Source organism: Oryctolagus cuniculus, chromosome 15 (assembly GCF_964237555.1).
Source record: "Oryctolagus cuniculus chromosome 15, mOryCun1.1, whole genome shotgun sequence".
NCBI lineage: Eukaryota > Metazoa > Chordata > Mammalia > Lagomorpha > Leporidae > Oryctolagus > Oryctolagus cuniculus.
This window is the reverse complement of record NC_091446.1, coordinates 41359375-41377018: the sequence shown is the minus strand read 5'-3', so window position 1 is coordinate 41377018 and position 17644 is coordinate 41359375. Positions and strand designations below refer to the sequence as shown.

The 17644-nt window shown below is 43.3% G+C and overlaps 1 protein-coding gene across 1 annotated transcript in view; it reads right to left on the bottom strand.

Moving 5' to 3' along the window:
- LIPA (lipase A, lysosomal acid type) overlaps positions 1-17644 on the bottom strand; it is a 40630-nt gene that overhangs the window by 9340 nt on the left and 13646 nt on the right. The window contains exons 5-7 of the mRNA XM_002718498.5: positions 8328-8526; positions 6798-6907; positions 5249-5385 (exon numbers count right to left, since the gene is read on the bottom strand). Coding sequence (XP_002718544.3) covers positions 5249-5385; positions 6798-6907; positions 8328-8526 — 446 coding nt within the window. The remainder of the gene's footprint in view (positions 1-5248; positions 5386-6797; positions 6908-8327; positions 8527-17644) is intronic.

Genomic DNA, 17644 nt, shown 5'->3' with positions numbered 1-17644 from the left:
ACTGTACCCAGCAATCCCTCCTGTTCTCCCCTCCCCCAGCCCTGCTGTTGTTCAGCAGAGTCTTACTGGAACCCAGCCACCCTCATCTCTTTATGCATTGTCACTGGCTGCTTTGACGCCACAGCACCAGAGTGAGCACTTGCAACAAAGACCATAAGTTACTCTCTGTGTCTGTAACTCTATCTGCAAAATCAATCAATCTTATTTTAATTTATTTTATTTATTTGAGAGGCAGTGTTACAGAGAGGGAGAGACAGAGAGAGAGGTCTTCCATCTGCTATTCACTCCCCAAATGGCCACAACAGCCAGAGCTGGGCCAATCTAATAAGGCCAGGAGCCAGGAGCTTAATCCAGGTCACCCACATGAGTGCAGGAGCCCAAGCACTGGGCCATCTTTCACTGCTTTCCCAGGTAATTGGCAGGGAGCTGGATCGGAAGCAGAGCAGCTGAGACTCGAACTGGCGCTCATATGGGATGCTGGAACCACAGGCAGAGCCTTAGCCTATTGTGCCACAATGCTAGCCCCAGTAAATAAGTCTTTAAAAAAAAAAAAAAAAAACACTTACAGAAGTGCCTTGTTAAAATTCTCTCTAAGCATTACAGGTGCTTACACCGGTCCACTGGGTTGGTAGAGATGGGAAGGGAAAGGGTTCTAGGCCACAATGATCTTGTTGAGAAGACAGTTTCACATTAGAAACCTTGTTGTATATGTGTGAGTTTTTTTAGGGGCTACTGTGTGGATAGTGGGAAACTGAAGTCCTCACTGGAAACATCTGCTCTCTAGATGTTTAAAAGTAACACCTGTTTAAGTAGTTTCTGTTATTCCATAGGAGTGGCTGCATTTGGGGAATGGCATTAAAGTTGATGTCTTGGAGACAATGCTGATGACACTGGGTGGTGGGCAGCGGTGGTGGTGGTGGTGAGGAAGGGTGTCTTCCTATTAGATTGCTCAGACTGTCCACCCATTGTTCTATAAGTGCATTTTGGTTAATATTGCTGTGTATTTAAGATAAGTAAGGCCTAATGCCCAAAGTTAAAAGTAGAGGTAGTAAAATAATTTCTATGCAAATACCCCTTTTGATAGTTTTTAGGAAGGACTGTCTTCTGGGAGTGACCCTTGCTAAGCCTCCTCTTGGAGGGAGAAGTCACCGTCCTAGGCTTAGTCACTGGAAAGGTAGAAGGGAAGGGCTCGTTACTAGTATCTCCATATCCAGCAGATGGTTTTAGACGAGAGCAGTAGATGTATATATGCATTTTTTGGTAAAGAACCTGTAGACGAAGTTCACTGTTTATAACATCTATGCTTTAAAGATGTCCTCAGGTGGCAATGTATGAAAAAAAAAAAACCACAGAGCTAGTGAGTTAGCTAGTTTGTATGTATCTTTTTCTTAAAATTGATAGAGAAGATGCACCGTAGACCTGAAATTGTTAAACCACCTCTGAGCAGTGTGGATCAGAACTTTCTCACCAGGCTGGCAGCAGAGAGGCAGGAGGAAGGAGGGAGAGGTGCACATAGAACTGTCGTATTTACATTCTGATGACAGTCATCCGTGGATGTGCATTTCTTCTGGCTGTGCTATAGGAACACATTAAGTAAATGAATGCAAACATGTTCTTGCTAATATTTCGGTAATACTTGGCTGGTGCCGCGGCTCACTAGGCTAATCCTCTGCCTAGCGGCGCCAGCACACCGGGTTCTAGTCCCGGTTGGGGCGCCGGATTCTGTCCCGGTTGCCCCTCTTCCAGGCCAGCTCTTTGCTGTGGCCAGGGAGTGCAGTGGAGGATGGCCCAGGTACTTGGGCCCTGCACCCCATGGGAGACCAGGAGAAGCACCTGGCTCCTGCTATCGGATCAGCGCAGTGCGCTGGCCGCAGCGGCCATTGGAGGGTGAACCAACGGCAAAGGAAGACCTTTCTCTCTGTTTCTCTCTCTCATTGTCCACTCTGCCTGTCAAAAAAAATTTTTTTTCAGTAATACCAATCTGATCATGAATTCTCTTAGAAATAATACACTCAGGATGCACCATTGCTGTGTGTGTCACTTTAAATCAGGCAGTAAGGGAATGCAGCATCTTAACTGTAACTCAGCCACAACTTGAATTTAGAGTCCCTTTTCTATTTTTGTCTTTTACAAAAAAACAACAGGACTCTAAATACAAGTTTAAAAAATTTTTTTTAATTTACAAAACTTTAGTTCCCAAGAAAATCAGAATTACATTTTTTCCTAACAGATTGAATTGGTGTAGTATATTCTTGGTTATCAAAATACTCATACAACTTTGGGATTTTGAATTGGTAAATATTCATGAAGTGTGAAAAAGCATGATCCACACAGTCCATATAATCTCAGTCTCAGAGGACCCAGAATGACATATTGAACTCAACTACTTGTGACTGTGGATGATTTTGTTCTTTTGCTTCTTGTGTTTTTAGCTTTGAGAAAATCAAGGTGATTTTAAACCTCCACCCTCCAAAAAGAACTGGCTTTGAGTCTAGTTAGTAATCATATGTGACAACTATACACATTCTTGAGCTTCTCCACTAAAAACAAGCTCACAGGATGATACATCATTGACCTAATCACAACAGACCCAACCTTTCCTTCTGGCTGACACAGGATACGAAGATGACCTTGTACCTTAGAATCACTGCGCAAATACTACTGTGGTAAACGCCACTGATTACATCAATGTAGGACAGTACAAAGAACATTTATCTCAAACATTCACAGAGCTGCTTGTATCAACTGCGGTATCTTCATAATTTATATCTTCATTATAAAAAGGATTAGAAGGAATGCTCTACTTGCAGAAAAGCAATATGAACTTTTCAGAGCACCTAATTCAAAGGTTTTACAGATATGTGTTCATTTTCTTACTCTCTCAGTATAATACAAAGCACCACTGTCTGGAACAGGGGTTCCCAAATACCAGCTCGTTTAGCCTAACGAGCTGACATCATCACAAGCGTGTCATTAGACATCACAAGAGTGTCTCATAAAGACACAGATCCCTGGGCTCATTTCAGATTTTACAAAACACCATCTCAAGGAAGGATGGGGGAAAGGGAGAAGGGTGCAGAAGAGGAGTGAGAGTGTGCATTTTGGCAATGCTGCTAGGTCATGATCTCCAGGGATTAAATTAGATACATTCCTACAAAACAGCATTTTCAATTCTCTGTATCTACTCTGTGATATACCCCTTAATGGGCAAAAAAGATGTGGCAACAACAAACCAGCAACAACTTGAACATGTACCATAGGAGTCTGGCTAACAAATAATGGTTTCTTATAATCAAAAACTAGTACTATGCAACACTTAAAAAGGATGGGGTAGAATATTACACCTTAAAATGACAGCTGAGAGTAAAAAATACAATATATGGTTGGATACAACTGACCTTAAAGCAAAATTATAAAATTTACATCTGTATGTGTGTATTTTCACACACGAGGTTTATAGGCAACGACTCTACACTAAGCACTGTGCTTAATTCTGTGGAAAGCACTAGAAGAAGGTTTAGTACCTGGCAAGTACTTTATTTGTAATTTCTGAATTGTTTATAATGAAAGTAAATGCTTCAATACATTATCCAAAACACTAAAAATTAATGTGGGCAAAGGGGGCTGTATCTTATCTGCATGTTCTGTTCACTGATGCAGTGAATCTCCTCTTATGTCATAGTCAGGTTTTGAGGTCAGAGGGTGGTCCAATTTCTTGTGAGCCTCTGAAATGGTCCATGAGATATATCCTATCTGATTTTAAGTACAGCCACCTGTCACTTAATGACAGAGATGTATTCTGAGAGATGAGCAGTTGGGTGATTCTGTCATTGAGCAGACATCAGAGTGCTCACACAAACGTAGATGGTAGAGGTCAATCACTCCACAAAACCTCCTGATAGAGCTGAGATGTGGTAAATGTGAGATGTTTGAGGCTGCTGCCAGCTAACACAGCCTGCTGTTTTACAGTAAGCTTCTTTCCAAAGTGGAAATAGACTCTAAAATAACCACTAAAAGCATAGTATAGTTAGCACAGAAACCAGTGACATAGTTGCTATTATCATTATGGAGTATTATGTGATGTATGTGCTATGCTTTTTTTTTTTTTTTTTTTTTTTTTTTTACAGGCAGAGTGGACAGTGAGAGAGAGAGACAGAAAGAAAGGTCTTCCTTTTTGCCGTTGTTTCACCCTCCAATGGCCGCTGCACCACGCTGATCTGAAGCCAGGAGCCAGGTGCTTCTCCTGGTCTCCCATGAGGGTGCAGGGCCCAAGGACTTGGGCCATCCTCCACTGCACTCCCGGGCCACAGCAAAGAGCTGGCCTGGAAGAGGGGCAACCAGGACACAATCCGGTGCCCCGACCGGGACTAGAACCCGGTGTGCCAGTGCCGCTAGGCGGAGGATTAGCCTAGTGAGCCACGGCGCCGGCTGTATGTGCTATGCTTTTATACAATCGGCAGTGCAGTATTCTTGTTTATCCCAGCAACACCACAAACACGTGAGCAACATTGTACTGTGACACCACAAGGCAACAGGAATTTTTCAGCTCTATTAGAACCTTAGGGACTGCATCAAATACACAATCTATCATTGACAGAAGTGTTGCTAACAGCACAAGACTGTACATATTTCTATATAAGATCTTGTGTATATGTAAACGCTAACACATAAAACACATATAATATATGCATAACAGACCATGTGGCCTCAGCTGGCATTAAAACTCCTTCTCATATCAGCTGGTTGCTTCTTGAACAGAGCTTGGGGCTGCATATCTTTAGGGATGAACCTGAAGACACTGGCTAGTGTTTAGGGGCCATATTAAAAATATAATCCAAGTTTCTTAAGATCACCTTCACTGTGGCTGAAGACAGGCATACGGGAAAGACATACTTTCTGTCTCTCACTCCCTGAATTCTGCAGTGCACAGGTTCACTTAATAGAATAAACCGCAAAGCACTGTGGATGTAAATTATTTTCTCAGACTGGTGGGCTGTCTTTGTGTGCTGTACTCAGCAGTACTGTCCAATGCTAACCAAGAATGTGCAGGTGCCGTGTACAGTCAGTGATGCACCTGTGCTGACTCACCTGGATTGGAAATAGAGGTGACAACCGGGAGGAGAAAACCCCACTGCTCCACTGCCAGCAAAAGGCAGGGGAAGGCACAGCTTCTCCCTCCACTGGCCAGTTTTTCAGTTCTGAAGAGGAAATTTGTATGGAGGGGTAAAGGGTGGGGTATTCCAAGTACCTTAAGGAGAAGATCTGGAAATTTTCCCAATTTGGTTAGAGGGCTAGTACAGAAATCAACTGAAGCCACAGGAGCCAGGGCAAAAAACATTTTAATCCTTTTGGCCACCTCAGGGATCTGTGAAAATGCTATAAATCCTGTGGGAACAAAAGGAAAAAAAAGCAGATACTCCATCTTCTGGAACTTTCTTCTCAGAAAAGACAAAGGCAGTCATCCCCACACCCTCTAGAAGCAGCCTGAGAACAAAGCAAGCTGCACTGCCCTTGAGAGGCAAATACTTGAAACGGGGACCCCTGAACTGGTGTGCATGCAACACTGAATTGGACTTAGCTAGTGAACCAACTATTTATTAAGTGCATGTTCCAAACCTCAGCCTAAATATGCACTGGATGAAATCCAGGTTGGGAGAACCCAAAGATCTTCCCGTCCACAGCACTGACTTTCTAACAACACAGCACCTTCATCCCCTGCTCTTCCCTCCACCCCTACAAACAATTCACAGATCACTTAAGAAACCACCCATGACTCAAAAGAACTCACACCTGGCTCCAAAATAGCTCTTGGCCCTGTCTCGGGTCACTTCTCCCTACCTGACCCAGAATGTCACTTTAGAACATAGAGGGGCAAAGTGTACAGGCAGACAAGTCATGTAAGAAGGAATATAAATCTGTGCTGAAGTATCTCACAGTACCCCACAAAAACATGCCTAACTGCATGTTCTGAGTGTGAGGCAATGTAACCATATATGTATGTGTGTATGCACATATATATATAAAATACATACATATGCATATACATATAAATTTTATACATGTATAAAATACACATATATGCATTTATGTGTATGTATATATATATATTTAGAATCTTAAAAGCATTCATAGAGTGACTCTCTTTTGAGCAGTGTATTCTATGGAGATCATGTGACATGAACACAAAGGTTGGTCACTGTAAGCACTAAAAGGGAGAATTGAATAAATCATGGGACTGCTCCTTATTCCTTAACTAGACAAACTCTTCCTTGCTAGATTGATGGGCAATTTTGATTTTTTTACACATTGCTAAATTTTCCATTTTTCCTTATAACAAGTACCTATTACTTTCATAATCAGCATAAATAAAAAATGCATATGGCTTGTAAAAACTGTTTGTAAATAAAGTGTAACCTCTCATCTTTGCCCTTAGTTACATCCCAGTTAACTGTGAAAGTTCATGTATTTTCTTGTTTTCTTTTTCTTGGGCCTTAGAAAGCTTGTTTTCCACCCTCTCACACCCCATATTGTATAAATGGGAAAATACCTAGTAGGATGTGGCTTACAATCATACCTTCAATTTCAAGAAAATCATACACCATATTTAGAAATGTATATTGAAATCTCCATTCCCATGAAAGATTACCACCAAAATTCCTTTTCCCATTGACTAGTTCTGCTTGGCATTTAAAAGACTGTATTTGAACTAACTTCCTACAGTATCTCACTCTGAAGAACAAATGCAAATTCTCTAATAAAGACTCCGTACCCAGTTCCAATGTTTATTCCATACGTACCTATTGTGGTGCCTTGAGAATGACCCACATAATACAGTTGTTCTTGGCCAGTTTTATTCAGAATGAAGTTAATTGAAGCTGGTAGGTCATATTTTGCCATCTCATCAAAACTGGAATCCAAACAAGGAACTCGATCATTGAAATAGAAGAGCACACACACCCTAAGCACACATTTGGATGTGTTACAACAAACTGAATGCAGCGGGGTAGGCCAGCACGGAGCTCCGGATTCTGAATGTTACCAGGATCACGGAAGTTCCATGGGCTTTCTCCAGCTGTGCCTCCAAAGGTGGCCATGATCCTAATTTTTCATAACATAAATTAGTTTAACTCATTTTAAAATTTTTCGTTGACTGGTATTGTATAGTATCTATTCTTCCATTCCTGGCTTCACTGACGTGGGTGCACAGAGGAGTAAGTAGGCTGTTCATTCTCATTCTGTTATGTAAATTACCACACTTTGTCCATTGACTACTGGGTGCATTTGAGTAGATTTCAGTATTATAAACAATATTATAATAAACATGTTTTACATGAGTTTTAGTTAACAACTCTCATTCTTGAGTTTCATGTTCTTAGGGTGGCTTTATTACAAATAGAGGCAAGCCTAGAGCTCTAGGTGTCCAAGGTGCTAACCTTCTCTAATACTTGGCACCAAGACAGCCCTGACCCTATGTGTGTGTGTGTGGGGGGGGGCACATGAGTGTGCAGTTTTGACATTCAGGGACAAATGAGCAGCTGATAACAAGCACTTACACTGTGCCTGTTCTTTCACTGTATCCTCTCCTCTAAGACCCCAATGACCTCATGAGATAGGTGTCTGTGATCTGTCCAATGCCACACAAATAGTAATCAGTAGAGGTACAAGTAAGAATGAGAGGAGAATTTCTGGAGAGATGAATTTAGAGTACAGGCTTCTGGAGTACGAGAAACATTGACCCAGCAGCTTCCACACCAGCAAGAATGACAAAATAACCCTTAACTGAACGCAATTTTAATATAATCATTTACTAACTTATTATACTCTTTGCAACTTCTTTTTTTTTTTTTTTTGGGGGGGGGGGACAGGCTGAGTTAGACATTGAGAGAGAGAGAGAGACAGAGAGAAAGGTCTTCCTTCCTTTGGTTCACTCCCCAAATGGCCGCTATAGCCAGCACGCTGCGCCGATCTGAAGCCAGGAGCCAGGTGCTTCCTACTGTTCTCCCATGCGGTGCAGGACCCAAGGACCTGGGCCATCCTCCACTGCCTTCCAGGGCCACAGCAGAGAGCTGGATTGGAAGAGGAGCAACCGGGACAGAATCCGGCGCCCCGACTGGGACTAGAATCTGGGGTACCGGCGCTGCAGGCGGAGGATTAGCCTATTGAGCTGCGGCACTGGCCAACACTCTTTTCAACTTTTAAAACTTTTAAGAGACATCAGTTGCCGTCTCATCCAAGCTCAGCGTTCCCCACCTCTCGGCTTCTCCTGCTGAAAGCCGTATGCCTGCTCTGAGGGGACAAAGGCCCATGACACAATCACTTCGACACACCTGAAAGCCCAGAATTCATCCTGAGTCACTGAGAGAGTCTTGTGTTTCCGAGACCAGGTGTTTCCCCGGCTGTTCCCCATCCACACATCAAAGCCAGCGTCAGCCAGAATGAAGCCCAGACTGCTGTCAGCAGGGTTGGTGACCCAGTTACTAGAATCTGCCAGAAAGCCATGCTGCAGATAGACAACCGGTCTTGGACCTGAAAAACATGCATGGTTTAGGAGGTAGCAGTGCCACACTTCAATACATACTATCTTACTTATCAGATAATCCGTAAGAGATCCCAAAGCAAATAATAATATAGAAGCAAATAAAAATACTGATAGCAATGTACTCCTATATAATGTCAGTAAAAACATGAAAACATTTAAAAATATTGCTGGCAAGGTAGCAGCAAAACAGGATTATTTTTGCATGTCTAGTAACAAAATATACGGACTTCACCAACAAAGGAACATTTTAATATTTTTGTAAGAACTTAGAAGATATTTTTAAAATCTGATTTAATAATTGCATTTTTCACAAAATTCCTAACAAAACAAAGAAACAAAGAAAGATCACACATAATGAGATAACACTATACATTCACTGACAAAATCTATTACTACCAAGGAAATGGACCAGGAACACTTATTCCTTGTGGATAGGCTTACTAAATAGTACAAGCACCTTGGAAGACAGTTTGCTAGTTTCTTACAAAACTGAACATAATTGGGCTGGCACCATAGCTCACTAGGCTAATTCTCCACCTGTGGCGCCGGTACCCCGGGTTCTAGTCCCGGTTGGGGCACTGGATTCTGTCCTGGTTGCTCCTCTTCCAGTCCAGCTCTCTGCTGTGGCCTGGGAAGGCAGTGGAGGATGGCCCATGTCCCTGGGCCCTGCACCTGCATGGGAGACCAGGAGGAAGCACCTGGATCCTGGCTTTGGATTGGCACAGTGCGCCAGCTGTAGTGGCCATTTTGGGGATGAACCAACGGAAGGAAGGAAGACCTTTCTCTGTCTCTCTCTCTCTCACTGTCTAACTCTGCCTTGTCAAAAAAAAAAAAAAAAACTGAACATAATCTTATATAGTCGAGTAATCAATTGTGCTCCTTGATAATTTGCCCACAGGAGTTGGAAATTCAGGTCCACACAAAACCTGCACCTGGCTGTTTATAGCACTTCCACTGACAGTTGCCAAAAGTTGTAAGTAAACAAGATGTCCTTCAGCAAATGAGTGGATAAATTGTGGTGCATCTAGACAATGTAATGTTATTCATCCTTAAAAGGGAATGAGTTATCAAGCCAGGAAAAGTCATGCAGGAAACTTAAATGCACATACTAGAAAAAAAGCCAATCTGAAAAGACTACATTCTGTAGGACACTCTGGAAAAGACAAAACCGGAGACACAATAAAAAGATCAGTGGTTGCCAGGGGTGAGTAGTAGAGTACAGAAGGCAGTGAAACTACTCTGTATGATACTATAATGATGGACACCTGTCATTATCCCCCTCTATAAGCCCACTGAACTTGCAACATTGGTAGTGAACCTGTAGTTCATCAATTGTAACAAATGTATCTTTTTGTTATGGGATGTCAATAATGGGGGAGGTTATGTTTGTGTAGGGACTGGGATATAGGAAATCTCTGTTCCTCCTAATCAATTTTTCTGTGAACCTAAAAAAATTTTTGAGTAAAACATTTAAGTTGAACAAAATGGTTAAATATCACATACACATACAAATTCATAAGTACATATGTATGTGTTATGTGTATGGATTTATTTTCCATTCACTTGTACTAAGACACTGAAATAGCAAGAAAAAAGACTTGTGAACCAAAGAAATCTGACCTCAAGCTACTTACAAGGTTGATACTGTTCAATCATTCATCAAACTTTTATTGAACACCAACTAAGAGCACAAGGGTACTTCAACATATTTGTAGAAAATTGGAATCAAAAACTGTACTTAGGTACAAAAAAATTTTGAAATCAATGCATAGTTTTTTTGTAATATGCATTTCCCATAAACTTTTTAAAAACCCCTCACATGTATCATAAGGGGAATGAGATATGAAATATTGTAGATAAGTTTTTAGCAAAATACCTCACACACAGGAAGAGTTCAATAAATCAGCTCCTATTACGAAGTTGCTTAACCAGTCTGAGTTTCAGTTCCATAAATAATCAAGAAGAATAAATGAGATAAGTATCTAGCATAGTGACTGACATATAGGTCAAAGTGAACAAGTAAGAATTCTTTGTGCCTTCTGCCCATTTTCTATAATAGGGAAACCCAGGAAATAAGTAATTGTCAAGAGGTCAAATAGTGAAGTGAAAGCGCATTGGTGCAATGAAAAGCCATTGACATTGACAAGGACAGTAACAGCACAAAATAAGCTCATTACTTAGTTTTGAAAAGGAAAAAAGTAAAATACAAAATTACAGACTACTCTAGATTACAGGTTGCAAAAATACAGTACACTAATGAGAAGAGTCTAAACCATCAAGGGAAAATAGGAAGAGTAATCTGTTGAGATTATGAGACTGAGAGTGAATTGAAAAAAGTTTTTCAATGTAGTTAGGGTCCTATATCCTTTAAATATTACCATAAGCATCCTTGAATAATCTTTCATAGACAACAATGACAGTGGTGATGTCTACCTCATTAACAAACACACACCCAATACAGTAATTTTGATCAGAGAAGTTACTCCCACAGAAACAACAATGTGGAGACTGGTGTTGTGGCATAGTGGGGTAAGCCACAGTCTGCAGCACCACCATCCCATATGGGCAACAGTTCAGGTCCTGGCTGCTCTACTTCCAATCCAACTCCCTGCTAATGGGCCTGGGAAAGCAGCAGAAGATGGCCCAAGTGCCTGGGCCCCTGCCACCTACATGGGAGACCCACAAGAAGCTCCTGGCTCCTGGCTTCAGCCTGGCCCATATCCAGTCACCATAGCCATTTGGGGAATGAACCAGCAGATTGACGATCTCTCTCTCTCTCTAACTTTGTCTTTCAAATAAATAAATCTTAAAAAAATGTGTTGTTGACAAGAACACATACCTTTGAGCCACACAGAAGTCCATATCTCACAGCCTTGAGGTCTCATGCTGGACCATAGGACATTTTTGACTTCTAAAGACAATTTTGTTTTCCAAGGACATTCAACATTGATCCCATATGAGCAGGAGACCCAAAGATCTAAATAACCTTAATTTCTGCTAATGTCCTAATCCATATGGCATTAGTTTCAGGACCTCCCAAGCATACTAAAATCTGCACATCTCAAGCCCCTTATATTAAATGGCACAGTACGCAAACCCGTGTATAACTCACACACCTCTTCACATCTTCTTTAAATCACCTTCAGATTATTTAGCATATGTAATAAATGTAAATACCATGTAAGTAGTTGCTATATTCTACTGTTTAGGGACTGATAAGAAAAAATAGTCTATTCTATACACATTCAGTGCAAAAACAGTCTTTTTCCTAATATTTTTGATCTGTGGTTGGTTGAATGCATGATATGAACATAAAAGACAGGTTATATTTGGCAATTCATAAATTGCTTTTAAATGACAGCTCCTCTGATGCAAGATAATCTCTACTAGACAACTCCAGGAGGCACTGTTGACATAGCTGAATGGTCCCTGGAGTTGTGAAACATGGGGAGTCCTGCTCTCCTTATCTATTGAAACAGTGGGACCTCCCCACTACAGCCAGAGTACAAAATGACTATGATTCAGAAAAATTACAAAATTGCAAGCTTCTGTAGTGCCAGGGCCACTTGTAGGTGACCCATTACCTGTAGGGAGACAACAGAAAGCAAATAGGCCAAGACTGGCGCTGCTCTGTGTATATTGATTTGCCTTCCAATAATCATCTTATTGCTACCTGAACAAGACTAAATTTACTGTGAAAGTTATAGGTAAAAAGCACTGGGGTAGATAGAGCCTTTTATGAGTAGACTCTGGATTTCAATGAAGAAGAGCATAATCAACTGGCAAAATATGAAAAATAATTTTTAAAAATCTTGAAATTATAAATAGGTCTAATTGACAATAAGAATCATGAAAATTAATTCACTGTTCAATTGTAGTTGCCTCAAGAAGAGCAGGGGGAAAGGGCTAATTTTTTGGCCCAGAGAGGACAAATGACTTTATCATAGTCACATACGTTGTTAGCCCAGAGCTGCCACAGAGGAGCAGCTTAGAGACAGCCCTGCAATACGCTGCCTCCCTGATAAGGACCAAGCAAGGGAGGAGGGTAGAGGGGGTGACTCATTGAGCCCACAGCTACCCTGGAGGAACATGACCCAGTGGGTGGAAGAGTTCCTGTTGCTAAAGAGGCACTGGACACTAGTCCAGCTGGAACTCCTCCACACTCAAAAGACAGTTGTGAGAAACCAGCTGAGATCTTGGGCAGAACTGAAATGAAGAACAAAGAGGAGGTAAAGATGAGGTCATTTGGGGTGCGTATTTTACACAGAGCTTAGGACACCTACATCGTGGCTCCACTCCTGATAATAGCTCCCTGCTAATGTGCATCCTGGGAGTTAGCAGGTGATAGCTGAAGTACTTAGGTCCCTACCACCCATGTGGGAGACCCAGATGGAGTTCCTGGTTCCTTGCTTTGGCCTAGCTCAGCCCTAGCTGTTTCAGACATTTGAGGAGTAAACGAGCTGATGGAAAAAAATCTCTCTATGGGGCCGCTGCTGTGGCACAGCAGGTTAAAACCTCTGTCTGAAGCACCGGCATCCCATATGGGTGCTGGTTCTAGTTCCGGCTGCTCCTCTTCTGATCCAGCTCTCTGCTATGGCCTGGGAAAGCAGCAGAAGATGGCCCAAGTCCTTGGGCCCCTGCACCCACACGGGAGACCCGGAAGAAGCTCCTGGCTCCTGGCTTCAGATTGGTGCAGCTCTGGCCGTTGCGGCCATCTGGGGAGTGAACCAGTGGATGGAAGGCCTCTCTCTCTGCTCTACCTCTCTCTGTAACTCTGTCTTTAAAAAAGAAAAAAGAAATCTCTCTCTCTCTCTCTCTCTCTCTCTCTCTCTCTCTCTTTCTCTCTCTTTCAAATACATTCTAAACAAATAAATACAAAGACACTCAAAGGCATTTGCATGAGACAGACCTCGGTTCTTATTAGCTAGGGAACCTTGTTGGATTTACTCAACCTGTCTGAACTACAGGTGTACTTTCCTAAAGTTATGAGGATGACGTGGCGATTGATAGATAGCAAAGCTCAATAAATAATATTCCCTGGAAACAAATACACAAATGTAGTAAAACCTTAGAACACAAGCACTGTGAAGAAAGATAAAATGAACTAGTATTCTTTTGCATAGGTAATCTAACCAAACTCCCAGCAAAAGCACACTAAGCATTGATTTTGTGGTAGTACTATGCTAAGTTCCTTCCACACATCATCTTAGACCAGTCACCAACAATTCTGAGTTGTTGCATGTGGGACAATGGCTCCCCAGACACGCATATCCTAATTCCCAAGACCTGTGAATATGTTACCCTCTCTGGCAAAAGGAACTTCTTAGATGTGATTAGGGAACTTGAGACAGGGACAGCATCTAAGATTATTCAAGTAGTATCACATAGTCTCAAGGTTCCTCATGAAGGGGAGGTGGAAAGGATCTGAGTGACAGAGAAAAGGGAAGACGTACACCATTGGTTCAAGACGGAGGAAGAGCCAAGGAGTGCAGGCAACCTCTGGGAGCTAACAACAGCAAGAAAACTCATCCTCCCTTAGGACCAACGGCAGGTGCACAGCCCTGCCAAGATCTCAGTTTTAAGACTCTGAACTCTGGAACTCTAAGACAAATCTATGCAGATTCCAATCACTATATCCACAGTAGTTGGTTATATAGCCACAGGACACTAATATAATCAGGGACTTGAACACATTTTTCTGATGAGGAGTCTGAGGCACAAGGTGGCTAAGGAACCACGCCATCATTTTATATGCATTAATGGTAGACACAGTGTTCAGAAGTAGGCACTGTCTCCTGGGCCCAGCACCTACCACCCACTGTCTAGCCTTACTAAGGAACAGAAAGCCGGGAAACCACAGGGTAGCAGGGCCCCACGAGTGTCCTCTGAGCTTCGCTTCTAGTCTGAGTTCTTAAATTTTGATATAACCCTCCATGGGCTTCAAGGATTTCATAAACCCCTTTATGAAATATCTGTTGTATTTTGTGTACTGAGCACTTACTCAGAGTCTATCCAGTGGCTCCTAAATCTGGCTGTTCATTAGACTTCCAGGGGATCTTGTTAAACATTTGGCTTCTTGGGATCCATCCTTAGGAGCTCTCAGGTCAGGCCTCAATTTCTGCCTTTGAATACTAACTCCTTGGATGATCAATGCATGAGGTTCTGTGCCATGTCCAGGACCTACAAGGCTCTCCCTAGCCTGTTGGCCCAGGCTTACTGGCTTGTTTCATTCTGAAGGGAGACACAGGCTTCTGGCTGGATCTGAGGAGGCTGCATAATCCCAAACCTTCCAGGACAGTTTAGAACAGGTGCTGCAAGTCCTGGAAGGGACCCTTCTCCTCTTGCAATGTCAGGTTCTAGACTCAATAGCAACAAGGACCTTGCATATGGCAAACACATTTCCATGACTTGGTACTCAGCGATACAAAGTGAGAATCCCCCCTCCATTGATGCCTCCCTGAATGGTGGACAGATGAGACAGTTCAGAGAAGTTCAACACCCAGCATAGAAGGTCCCCCATTCTAGACTAGACAAACCCCCAGTACAAGGACTGTCACAATAATCCCTAAGATAGGCTTCGGAACCCCAAAGGCCTTGGGGTCAAGAGGCTTCCTGCACTTGCTTCACCTACCAAAGGAGAACCCTGCAACCATTCTGGCATTCTCTCACTGTCTAACTCTATCTGTCAAATAAAAAAAAAAAAACTAAAGTGGACACAAATATCTGGCTTATACTTGCCCATTTCATAACCAACTAAGCAGCATTTCCCCAAAGTGGCTAAACAGTGAAGTCACCTGGGTGGGAGTGGTGGGGTGCTTATAAAACACACACATTCCTGACCTAGGCCCTGGCCTTGACAGGAAATCAGGAACTCCAAGGACAGAGCTTGGAGATGTTTGTCTGCGGCTAGCTCCCTTGGCTACTCTGAATCCCATGGGTGAGATCACACTGAGATTCTCTGAAGTGGGGTGCGGCCAGCTCTCAGCTCTACCAAGTTGGCTCAGAGAAGAGTGTACTGCATGCAATGTCCATGCAGAGGCCACTCTCACATGGACACCACTGGTGAGCCTCTAGCAGGCTCTTAAAGACAGTTCTAGGGCCTCCTTTCAAAGATTATTAAGAGACTTTCACTGCTGCAAAACACAGGGCTATTGAGTGAACTATTACAGTGTAATTTTAGTCTGAAGAGTTGGCTTCAGAAAAAAGCCCCCAAAACTATTGTCTTCATCTGCTTTGTGTTGCTAAGTAATGACAGAATACTTGAAATCTGGTCATTACTTTTTTTTTTTTTTTTTTTGACAGGCAGAGTTAGACAGTGAGAGAGAGAGAGAGAGACAGAGAAAGGTCTTCCTTCCGCTGGTTCACCCCCCAAATGGCTGCTACAGCTGGCGTGCTGCGCCAATCCGAAGCCAGGAGCCAGGTGCTTCCTCCTAGTCTCCCATGCAGGTGCAGGGCCCAAGCACTTGGGCCATCCTCCACTGCCTTCCCAGGCCACAGCAGAGAGCTGGACTGGAAGAGGAGCAACTGGGACAGAATCCGGTGCCCCAACTGGCACTAGAACCCGGGGTGCCGGCACCGCAGGCAGAGGATTAGCCTAGTGAGCCGTGGCTCCAGCTGGTCATTTACTTTTTTAAGATTTATTTATTTATTTGAAAGTCAGAGTTGCAGACAGGGAGGGAGAGACATAGGTCTTCCGTCGGCTGGTCCACTCTCCAGGTGGCTGTAGTGGCCATGGCTGAGCCAGGCTGAAGCCAGGAATCAGGAGCTTTATCAGAGTCTCACACATATATGACAGGTGCCTAAGCACTTAGACCATCTTCTAATGCTTTTCCCAGGGAGCTGGACTAGAAGTGGAGTAGCCAGGATTCAATCCATCACCCATGTGGGATGCCATTGCAGATGGCGGCTTTACCTGCTACGCCATAATGCCTGCCCCAAGATTTGTTAATTTCTAAGGAACCAAGATTTGTTTTCAAGTTCTAGAAGAAGCCAAATCTAAGGGCAAGAAGCCCACTTCTTGGTTGGCGCCGTGGCTCAATAGGCTAATCCTCTGCCTGCGGCGCCGGCACACCAGGTTCTAGTCCCAGTCGGGGCGCCAGATTCTGTCCCGGTTGCCCCTCTTCCAAGCCAGCCCTCTACTATGGCCCAGGAGGGCAGCGGAGGATGGCCCAAGTCCTTGGGCCCTGCACCCACATGGGAGACCAGGAGAAGCACCTGGCTCCTGGCTTCGGATCAGCGCAACGCGCTGGCCGCAGCGCGCCGGCTGCGGCGGCCATCAGAGGGTGAACCAACGGCAAAAGGAAGACCTTTCTCTGTCTCTTTCTCTCACTGTCCACTCTGTCTGTCAAAAAAAAAAAAAAAAAAGAAAAGAAAAAAAGAAAAGAAGCCCACTTCTGGTGAAGGCCTTCTGACGCCTCACCCCATGGGAGAAGGTGGGAAACCAGGAAAGCACAGGCCAGAGGAGACAGGGGAAGGGAGTGAGATTCATCCTCTTATCAGAAACCCATTCCTACAATAATGGAATTCATGCATCCATTAATGCACTTATTCATGGCTTAATCATCTCTTAAAGGTTCCATCTCCCAATGCTGTCATGTTGGGGATGAACTTCATAGGACACAGTCAAACCACAGCTACTATCAGCAAATAACTTTAGTAAAAAGCCTTGGTCATAGTGCCTGTTATTTCCTGGAGTACCAGGGAAGATGTTTATGAAACAAATTATGCATGGACTTTAAATATTTTTACAGTAAAATAAACATGTTTTAATTCCTTTTCTCAGGGGCTGGCGCCGTGGTTCACTTGGCTAATCCTCTGCCTGCAACGCCAGCATCCCATATGGACGCCGGTTCTAGTCCCAGCTGCTCCTCTTCCAGTCCAGCTCTCTGCTGTGGCCCAGGAGGGCGGTGGAGGATGCACCTGCATGGGAGACCAGGAGGAAGCACCTGGCTCCTGGCTTCGGATTGGCATAACTCTGGCTGTAGCGGCCATTTGGGGAGTGAACCAACGGAAGGAAGACCTTTCTCTCTGTCTCTGTCTCTCTCTCTCACTGTCTAACTCTATCTGTCAAATAAGAAAAAAAAATAATAATAATTCCTTTTCTCT